Consider the following 10,482-nt stretch of genomic DNA (forward strand, 5'->3'; position numbering starts at 1 on the left):
ACAAACACGAGGATGGTACCCCGCTGGGGGTAGCCACCAACATGCTAATTTAACGGTTAAAAAATTCCACCAAATGTCCAAATTGGACAAATTGTGAATTTTAATAAATAAAAAAAAAATAAATAAATAAAGCCGTGACCCCTGAAAGAATCGATGTTCACGCATGACAAATTGGGGTCGTATGAAAGTTCCGGTATGAACGTTACTAGAGCTGATACCAGCTAGGGGCACAGGTATATGTTCTGGGTCCATAATATATTTATAAAGGGCTGCCGATTCAACGAGTGGCCCGGGTAAATTTAAATTGTAAATAGACAGAGATTTCAAGTAAAAGCCTGGATAAGAGCGGATATGGTATGAGAGTCTGTGGTGGAAAGAGGAACAGGCTGCTTTTATTTGTAAAGTTTGAATTTCCTCGATATCGAAGGTGTTTAAGCCGCAAGTGTGTTTCATGTTAATCGTTCATGTTAATTCATTAGAGACTGAGATTTTATTGTAATACGACTCCTGGGTGTCAGTACGATCTGAATGTTTTGTTAGAATGATACTGTGCTTTTCTCTCTCTGGAATATCCTTTTCATATTTTAATTTTAAATCGATGACAATCTTAAATTTTATGCCTCATGTTTTTAAAATATAAAATTATATACTATGTTATGCTATAATGTATTATGTACAATTATATATATTATGCCTACTGATTGATATGAATTTCTTTCGGTCTCGAATGCGTTAAAACGGAGCGCAAAGAAGTCGAAATTACTTATTGTAATTGGTAAAACATCGTGAAAGGCAGACAGATACAAGAAAGAAGTTAAACTATAAATTATATTTGCGACATTGTTATGTTTTTGCTTTCTTTAAGCCTTTCATCAAGACAGCCGATCTATAAATACTAATCGACCAATTTCTCTAAGCTTGTAACTTCAAATTAATGTTTATATATATAAAGAGTTACGTATTAATCTATCTAAATATTTAAAAAGATGTTTAATGTTATAAATGATGGATATTAAAGATGTTCAAAAGAATGTAGTCTTCGCGTGTTCTTTATCATATCCCTGATCAAAGACATTCCAATATTATTACAATATCCAATTACATATTGATACACAAGATATACAGATTATTATTTATAACATTTTGGTTTTCTTAATTGAGTTATTCATTTAGTACAAATGATAAGTAATTAGTAATAATTCATTAAAAAAAAAAACGGTATTGTAGTAGAAATATTATAAGAAAACATTTTCTGTTTCAGTGTAGAGTTACTCCTTTTTATAGACAGTGTCGTACAAATCCGTACGTCTTTGAGAAAATGTAGGTATCTGAGCCCTTACTTCCTCAACAACTTTCAAATCTGAGAGAAGAGAAAAACATACGAAGTAATAAGTAATGCTTGCTAATAAATTCAGCAAATACAGAGGGAGCCGGCAAAATCGATAAACCAACGTTTAATGTTAAGCTGGAAATTACCGATATCGGTGACCACCATATTTTCCTGAGTTTCCAAATCATAAAGGATTTTCCCCCAGGGATTTGTCAACTGTGTATGTCCCCATGCGACATAACTTGCTGAAGGAACACGAGCCGGTGATATACAGGCGACCTATAATTGATTGTCATTCGCTCTGGAACGCTGAAGTAATGACCAGTGCAGTGGTCCAGTGGTCATATTGAATGCCGCCGGATATATCAGCATTTGCCAACCTAACACAGAGAAACGGGAAATATGAGACCACTGAATTTTAGTTAACTTTGTAGGTGCACAATCCACATTCCATAATTTATGAATATGCGAGAACAGTCCTCTTGTCGTGCTTCTAATTCTTTTATTTATTTCCTTTTCAGCGAATATACTGGTTTTTTAAATTAAGCTCCTTTTTATACAGAGTTACAGATTATATTGATTATATTTTATATAGAATATATTTAAGAAAGATAGTTACTTTCCTGCTAGTTAAGTATTGTTCGATTAAGCTACTGTACCTTTGTTCCGATAAATGCGTGCCATTTCCTCGAATCTGATATCATAGCAAATGCCAATACCTATTTTCCAGCCCTTCACATCAAACATTGTTAGGGAATTACCAGGACTGAGTGAATCACTCTCTCGGAAAGTAATCTTGTTGGGAATGTCGATGTCGAATATATGTACCTAATAACATAAAAATATAGTTGCTAACTCTATTGCTGTAACTTTTGTAATTTAACATCAATGTTACGAACTTTTAAACTTTAATTGTTTTTTATTTAATAACTGACAGCGTTTTTATCACTTTCTTTTATTAAAAAGTTTTATCATTTAATAATACTTGAGAAGGAATATTTTTTAAGAAAAAATAAGTTCTTTCCTATGTGAAAAATTTATATTACAAAACAAATATATTGTACAAAAACTTATATATTATATTACGACAAAAATGTATGTTTCTCGTATCAAAACGTATTTTATAAACCTATAACATATTTTGTAAATTATAGAATTGGTTATAGTACACGTATGTACATATGTATATTCCTAAATTATTCCTAGATAGAGTCACTTTCTCCACCCCAATATTTTCAATTTCAAAGCCACATGGACGTATATTATTTACCTTCCGGTGTTTTGCTATCAAAGTTCCATCGGGACCCCAAATAGTACAGGTATTGTACAATTTATCGCCCTCTATTTCAGCTATCGTACCACCAACTACATAAATACTGTTTTCCTTAGCTGCCTTCGATAAAGCAACGCTCGTTTCACAATCAGGAATACTCTCGGCGTATTTTGGAAAGTATTCTGCATTGCAATATTTCAATTAATGAAAAATAACTGTCCATTGTTCCAACCATAAATTAGGTTGAAATGTTTGTCAATTTTTTATTTTTTAAATTATTAAAATAACTAAATTTTATATTTCGATTTACTTAAATATATAATTACTTAGATAATAGTACATATAATAAATTGTTTCTACAGGTTCAAGATGAAAAATGAATATTTAGAAATGTTCAATTACAATCATGCTATTTGGGTTAATACCAGTGACTTGTTACTTAACGACGTTGCTAGTACTTTTTGAAACATAAAGTTAGATTTTAACTAACTTTAATTTTTAACTACTATAGGTGGAATTATAAATACAAAATAATTGATAATACTAGTTTATAAGTACCTAATTATTAGTATCTTAAAAAATATATTTATACAAAAATCACGATAATCATAAAACTGGGGAAATTCTATATATCGAATTCTAAATTCGAGTCAATTCACAATTTTTATGGAAGTATAAACGATAAGGTAATTTGTCTACTTTTACTTTTTTCTATATAGTTGTTATACATATAATAAATTATTAGAAAAAGAAACAAATTATTACGTATTCCATATGGTGAATTAAAGCATTCAGGAAGAGCAATAATATCAGCATTATGCTCTTTCGCGCTGGAAATGTAGGAAACTGCCCGCTCTACATTTTTGCTTTTTACTTCATTTACTTGAAGTTGTACCAAGTGCCAAGCGAAATGCTAAAATGTTGGAAAAGTTAAATACACTCGGTTATATATTTCCCATACTTTTTATCTATAAATACTTTATACATAGTGAATACTTACTCGACATCGTTCGCACTACTTGTTTAGCGATGTTCGTAAGTATCATAATGTTCTTTGAGGTCATGTATGGTACTACTCGATATCAACATTACGTAAGCAATACGCGGGGATTTTTAATAATTATTGATAAAGTTTAGGACATTAACTTTGATGTAATTGTAAACATTATTACATATTATAATTAAATGTAATTTTCAGTTAAGGGTAAGAAAAGAAATATACTTTTGTAAAAATACACTTTATTATAAAATCTGTATAAATAAAATTGTACAATTTGTCTTGAAAGTAAAATGACCGAATACGTTCCTGGAAAATATTACTGCCTACTAAATGATCGAGATCTTGATCTTTCTCGTCTTTCGTGTTTCTTTCTGTCTGCATAATCTCTGGGTTTCTTATCTCTAACTTTTTCTCTTTCTTTGTCTTTCTTTTTATGTTTTTTACTTGATCTTTCAGATGAGCAATCGTGCTTCTTATGTTTCTTTGACTTCTTCAATCCTTTTAATTTATAAGAATCATTACTATTAGAGTTACTTCTTTCTCTCCGTCTCTTCTTTTCAGAATCACTATCGCTGTCATCATTAGATTCGGAGCGCCTTTTTCGCCTTTCTGATTTTTTATCCCCCACTTTATCATACTTGTTCTTATTATGCATCGTACTTCCGATTTTCTTTCTTTTATTACTACTTTTGTCACCATCTTCACTGTCTTCGGGGTCAGGGGACATTGATCTTTTTCTATCCATCTTTTCCTTGAGTCCCTTGGATTCCTTGTCCTTATATTCCTCATACTTTTTTGTATCTGAAATTAACCCCATAAGATACTGAAAGCTAAAACCTCTACATTTATCATATTTTATATAAAAATAGAAGGGACCTTTAAAAAATTGCATGCAACAACACACTTACAGGTACTCTTGAATTAGTTTTTCTACGCGTCTGATTATGTATTTATATGTATATGTCAATTCAAATTTATTTTCTTAAAAGTCCCTTAATGAAAAACTAACACTTCGTATTAACTTTGAACTTTTGAGTTCTTAGAATATTCTGATTTAGTAACTGGCTGTACCATAAATTCATTTACAGATATTACATTTCCACCAAGAGCTAGTTTTATTATGAGCCTTCCTGCATCATCATCGAATCCTTCTATTTGACCTGAGGTGATGAGGCGTGATATGTATGGAAGAATCACTCGGTGTTATTTAATAATAACTGTTTATTTGCTTGTGTTCGTGGTATACACTAGCGCGGTGAAAACACGGTACAATTATCGGTTCAAGATTACAAGTTCAAACTCGGCGCGGTACTTTACGCGGTGGTTCGAGTCGAGACGATTGCACAGACGTTTAGAGATTCAGATTCGCTATTATGTACGACTGCGGGCGAACAATTCAGATAGGCGTCTTCCAACTTGCTTCGCGGCTCGCGATAGAACAGAATGAATTAGTGACGCGATGATGCTCCTTAGGAAAACTGTGTTTGGGTGTGTCTAAGGATACGGGATCATCGGATTCGTTAAGAAAAGTGTTGGTTCAGAGAGTGAGGGAAATGGACGTCGCTGTTAATTGGCTAAATTGTGAGTTGGTGGTTGGAAAGGGATGGTAGCTGCCCTTGAGAGAGAGTTGCTAGCGAGGAGCGTCGTACGTGAGAAAAAGCAGATTTCCCGTAGTAGGTGGTATGTGTAGGGACTATTGAGACAAAGACTATTTGTCCCTTTAGAGAATCTTAGCTGCATGAATCCTAAGATTTATAGCGGATCCTTAGGCTCGACGTAAATATTCGGCGAGAATTTATCGACATCTGGCAATCATCTCGTTCGAAGGGTAGAGAGTCTTTGTGTAGCGAGGCACGAGACAGAAACCGTTGGGAAGTTTGCTGTCGAGTACCGCTACAGACCATAATTATTAATTTGTTTTCCAGCTATAATTTTCACAAATGTTCCTTTCTCGATTTTAACTTCTTCCTCTTCTTTTTTGGAATCTGTATTTTTCTTCTGCAATGCTACTTTGTCTGCTCCAAGACCCATACCTTTTGGTAGTAATTCTGGTATGACAGCTGCTACTAATCTGTAATAGTTAGAATAAACGATTGTGAAATAAAAAATGATGTTCTCTGTTTACTTTCCAATAAGTGATGTATTAAACACATATAATTAATTTAATCCAGAGTAAAATTCATACTTTTCATTTCAACCAATTCCCTTTCCTGGTTGCCATCCCATTCCCCGTAACATTGCTACACCAAAAGCATCAATAGGAATTTTTTCATAATCTTCTAACGTAGACTGAAAAATACAAAACGATATTTATAATATGCAAATGTAATACATCTGTGCATTGCACATCAATATGTTGATAACGTACCTGTTCTTTGCCTCTTAATGATTCATCTTCTACTAAAGGTAAAGTTAAATCATTTGTTTTAGTTTCATATTTATTCTTTGACTTAAGTTCCTCAATGATTTCTTTCGTCGCTTGCTCTTCTAAAGTAACAACTTTATTTTCACTATCTTCAACTGGCTCTTTCTTTATTGATATTATTGCCGATGTTTTTCCATTAGATAGCTTTGATTTTGCCTCGTTAACACTAGCGTCTCCTACCTTTTCCTTATCTGCCTTCGGAAGGAAAATGTCTGCATCTATTTTATTAACAATTCTATCATGCCAGGTTTTTGAACCTACTAATGGAATAATTAGAGGTTCATCTTTTTTTTCTTCCTCACTGAAATAAAAAGATTGTTTTCAAATATATATATTCCGCTATTGGTGATTTTTATAAGTTAGGTTGAGGTTACATGTTTCTTGATTATAAATTTTACTTTTTGAACTCACCCTATTACTTTGATACCTTTTTCATCAAGGCATTCAATGTAATCAACTTTCTTTTTTTCTTGTGGAATAGCATCTTTTAACACAGGTTTCTTAATAGATTTCGCAAAACCGAAGGAAATCTTCTTTCCTTCTTCTGCCATTTATTTGTTATTTCAACACTGACTTATAGATCAATACACATGTATATACTAGACATAAAGATTGATGTCACTTGAAACTATTGTCACATGAATCTAATATCTTATTATACTTTATTAATCTATTCGCAATTACTTGCACATTACTAAAATTTCATTCCGACAATGTATCAAGCGCCTGAATAAGTGACATTAAAGTAAACATATATCAGAGAGGAAATAAGAAGAACTGACGCCTATGGTTTTCTATGTTACAGAGCTAGTGCTGCACCATACGGCCAAATGCCGAAGGTGGCTTATGCTAGTATATACCTGCCTATACGTTTCAATCAGAAAATCGATATTATGTGTTCATGTGAAAATTCACATTTCCCTAGGAGCTGTATTTTGATAGATTTAAGCTTCTAATGGAGCATTTTAAACGTATAGAGTATACTATGAAGTAGATAGTAGTGCGGATCATTTTATATTCATAGAAAAATTTGAATGTATAGAAATGTACAAAATGCTCGTGATATGCAAAAATATGCAAAATATTCAAAGTAAACCAATCATCAAAACGTTTAGAAGGTGAAACAAATATCTTTAATAACACCTAGATTAATTTTTATTTGTTAACAATCTACATTCTACTACGCTTTTGATTCTACCCTAGTTTATGCACCATAGCGCATGACAGCGCTATTATGTCCTTTACAATTTATTCAAGATCATTCTATTTTCAGATCAGACTCTCTATTTTTCTTTTTGCATCCTGCAAATTACCGTGTAGAGATGTAAAACGAAAGCTATTGCTCGTTAAAATTTGACGTAAAATTTTGTTTTCATGAAAATATACATATGTTGAATTAAATAAACTAAACTATTGATAGTCACATTGAAAGTATATATATTTATATATAACTTAGATTTCACGGATTATTTCGATATTGAAGTACTTCTTACGTATTAACGAAGAAGATAAAACATACTAAGACAAGCATAATTCAATTGAGCGATTATGATAATGTTAATGCGCATTTCCGAACGTGCAGAGGATAAATGAGCAGATACCATCACTTTCTCCTTTGTTTCATGCAACTGTAACTCTTAGAATGTAATGTATAAATGTATATAACTATCCTTAACCGCATTGACGAAATGACGATAGACACAATTACTTGTTTGTCAGTTGAAGATCTGTTCTTTCCTCTTACTACATATTTATGTACTCTTAACTTGTCTTTTTAGCGATACTATCGCTCGTTTGTTCTACAGTTTTCAGAATTCTATCTTTTAGCGTTCTACACACGATCGGAGCGTAAATGTGCCCGTAGTCTGCCTGTTCCTATAAGCTACGTTAAACGATCATCTTTGATTGTGTTGGCTCGTAGATCGTAGAGGAAGCCATTTACCTATCTTTCGGAACAAGAACTACAGTTAAAAACAGCGACCAATTGAGAACGGTAGTTAAGTCTGGGAGTAGAGGGGAGAGCGTGTTTTAGCGGCGACAACAGCGCACGGTGTGCAGATACGAAGCCGGGGTAAACCGGGAAGCCGTAGTTCACGGACCGTAGTAAGCGTGGTAACTCTGAACAGTCAACGACATTTGAAAGCCAGCCGCGCTCTGGAATTCAGGTAAATTTACCTCTTTTTCGTCTTAAATTTTCATTGACATTTCTCTGCTTATAGATTATTATACGGTTAGAAATGACATATTTTTGGAGATATCGAGGATGTCTAATGGTACTTTTAAGCAATTTCGATTTTCATCACTCATAAATTGAACCGAGGAAATTCCATCAATTTATTTACCGGCTGTTAAAAAGTTTTAATGAAATGGGACAAATGGTAATTAGTTGCGAAAATAAAGACAGTTGTGCCAGAGTTACAGTGTGTGCCTTTAATTTCAATTAAATCAAAATTTTGACGGTGGATACGTATCGTTAGCAGATGATTCACAAGTTTCGAATCGTCTGACGGTACTGGTGCGTTGAACTTTCAGTGGTTGCGCGCGTACGCGTGTCGAGTCGAATTCTAGTTCGATTTCGCTATGGTAAATGTAGTCGAGTGAACAATCGCGCTACCGGATCGCGCGGTCGGGGACACGATTTCATCTGAGCGCGTAGATTTACCGGACGGAACGGTCATTAAACGTCTGCCATGGTGCTTTCATGGTTTCACTAGGGTTTTGGTGAAAGCTTAGGTTGACATTCACGGTTCATTTAGACTGATAATTCACGATTTCATCTATTCCCTTTTTTTCTCTTTTAAGCCTCCTTTTTCTATGCTTGGCCAGTTCCAGTAAATGTATTTAAAGCTATTACAGGTCATTCAGAAGTTACGTCTCATAAATTAAAATACATAGAAGAATGGCAATTACATTCTCCTTTTTATCATTTATATTCTATTATTAGAACACGTATCATTTTTCAAAATTTTCCTTGCTATCTACAATTGTTTATGTCATCTTCCTATTGATCATCGACTTTGTCATTTGCATGTCTCATTTTCCTCGTGATGCGGCATTTCAATATCAGGGAACGAATTTGTATCTTCTACATGAAATCATCTCTTTAATTTCAGATAGACGAATATGCGGCTGCTTCTGTTCCAAATATCTCCGTTACTGTGCCTGTTGACGGAAATCGGCGCGGCTGGGATCGGTAAAGCATGGCAGATCCTGCCGTATTCCTGGAATCACCCATCATGGCCACGGCTCGACTCTTCCGCGTTCGAAGTTCGCAGCGTGACCGGGGTTGGTCATCTCAATCCCTTGTTTAATTGTTGATTTTTTTAAATCTTTGTTTATTAATTCCAGGTTTTTTACATATTTTTTTTTTACATGATTTTTTTTCCAGAATAAACGCTGAATGCTGATTGTAGAGTGGTACAGGCAAAAGTACCGATACGCGATGGTACGACATAGCCATGCATCATTACATTTTTTTTTTTTTTTAAGATTATTATTGTAACTTAAATTTAAGCCGCTGTTACGCTGTGCTTATGTGCGATATTTTAATTTATGTCCTGAATGCCTGGACGCAAAAACAGGACAGTTCGTTAGCGTAGGAGGGAACTTCTTCGTTAGACTGAACTCTGTTGATTGACTATTGAAAGCGCAAAGCGTAATAAGTTATAGTAATTCTTTTGCACGAGATTAAATAATTCAAGAGCGTTATTTTTTAGTATCGATTATTTATTTTAAACATTGAAATTTACAATAAACATTTAGTATTTCTCGATAACTAGATGCGACTGTCCTCACATAAATGTATCAGTATCTGTATCATATGTATCTGTATCATAAATGTATCATAAATGTAATAGTATTACTTCTACTTGGTCGGAAAAATCGACAAACGCGTATATCTGTCGTTAGGCCGTGCGGAATACTTGCAAAAAACGCATATATGTGTTCTGAGTCCATACATGCGTTAATAAGATAAGAGGAAATAAAAGACAGATTATCGATAAAATACACTAACACATATGTAATACATGTATATATTACCACTCAGATTACACATATTATATATTATATTATATTATATATATTATATTATATTATATAGGGAATATGTATACCGCGTATATATGTAGAACTATATATTTCAAACTTGTTTATAGCGCGTGCGCACACATACATGCACGCACGCGAACAATTTTTCGATCGATAATTATATTAATAATTTATAACCATTTATATTTTTATATTTTTACATTTTTATATTTTTATACTTTTATATTTTTATATTTTTATATTTTTATCCTTTTATACTTTTATATTTTTATACTTTTATATTTTTATACTTTTATATTTTTATATTTTTATATTTTTATATGATAACCATTTATATTTTTTAAAATATGTTCTTATGGCATACATATTTATTCCACGCTTCATATCTATCCACATCCGTAACA

General features: G+C 33.0%; 1 protein-coding gene and 1 long non-coding RNA gene across 9 annotated transcripts; one reads left to right on the forward strand and one right to left on the reverse strand.

Annotated features, from left to right (window-relative positions):
- The first annotated feature begins 3,275 nt into the window (after nt 1-3,275).
- On the forward strand, nt 3,276-10,101 carry LOC126928305 (uncharacterized). Of its 6 annotated transcripts, none has more exons than XR_007716517.1 (3): nt 3,276-3,638; nt 6,834-7,028; nt 9,142-10,101. It is a non-coding gene; the product is annotated as an uncharacterized LOC126928305 (long non-coding RNA). The 6 variants fall into 6 exon arrangements; XR_007716515.1 differs by having other exon boundaries at nt 6,834-6,999; XR_007716519.1 differs by lacking the exon at nt 6,834-7,028.
- LOC126928304 (nucleolar protein 58-like) lies at nt 3,826-6,668 on the reverse strand. 3 transcript variants are annotated; one of them, XM_050744114.1, is made up of 6 exons: nt 6,440-6,668; nt 5,972-6,329; nt 5,789-5,843; nt 5,505-5,674; nt 4,626-4,763; nt 3,826-4,404 (listed from the first exon to the last, which is right to left on the reverse strand). In XM_050744114.1, the coding sequence occupies exons 4-6, from the start codon at nt 5,632-5,634 to the stop codon at nt 3,920-3,922; spliced, it is 753 nt and encodes a 250-aa protein (XP_050600071.1). In that variant the 5' UTR covers nt 5,635-5,674; nt 5,789-5,843; nt 5,972-6,329; nt 6,440-6,668; the 3' UTR covers nt 3,826-3,919. The 3 variants fall into 3 exon arrangements, with proteins under 3 accessions (XP_050600071.1, XP_050600070.1, XP_050600073.1); XM_050744113.1 differs by having other exon boundaries at nt 5,789-5,892; nt 6,440-6,655; XM_050744116.1 differs by having other exon boundaries at nt 3,826-4,763; nt 6,440-6,657.
- Nucleotides 10,102-10,482: the final 381 nt, after the last annotated feature.

Source organism: Bombus affinis, unplaced genomic scaffold (genome assembly GCF_024516045.1).
Source record: "Bombus affinis isolate iyBomAffi1 unplaced genomic scaffold, iyBomAffi1.2 ctg00000832.1, whole genome shotgun sequence".
NCBI lineage: Eukaryota > Metazoa > Arthropoda > Insecta > Hymenoptera > Apidae > Bombus > Bombus affinis.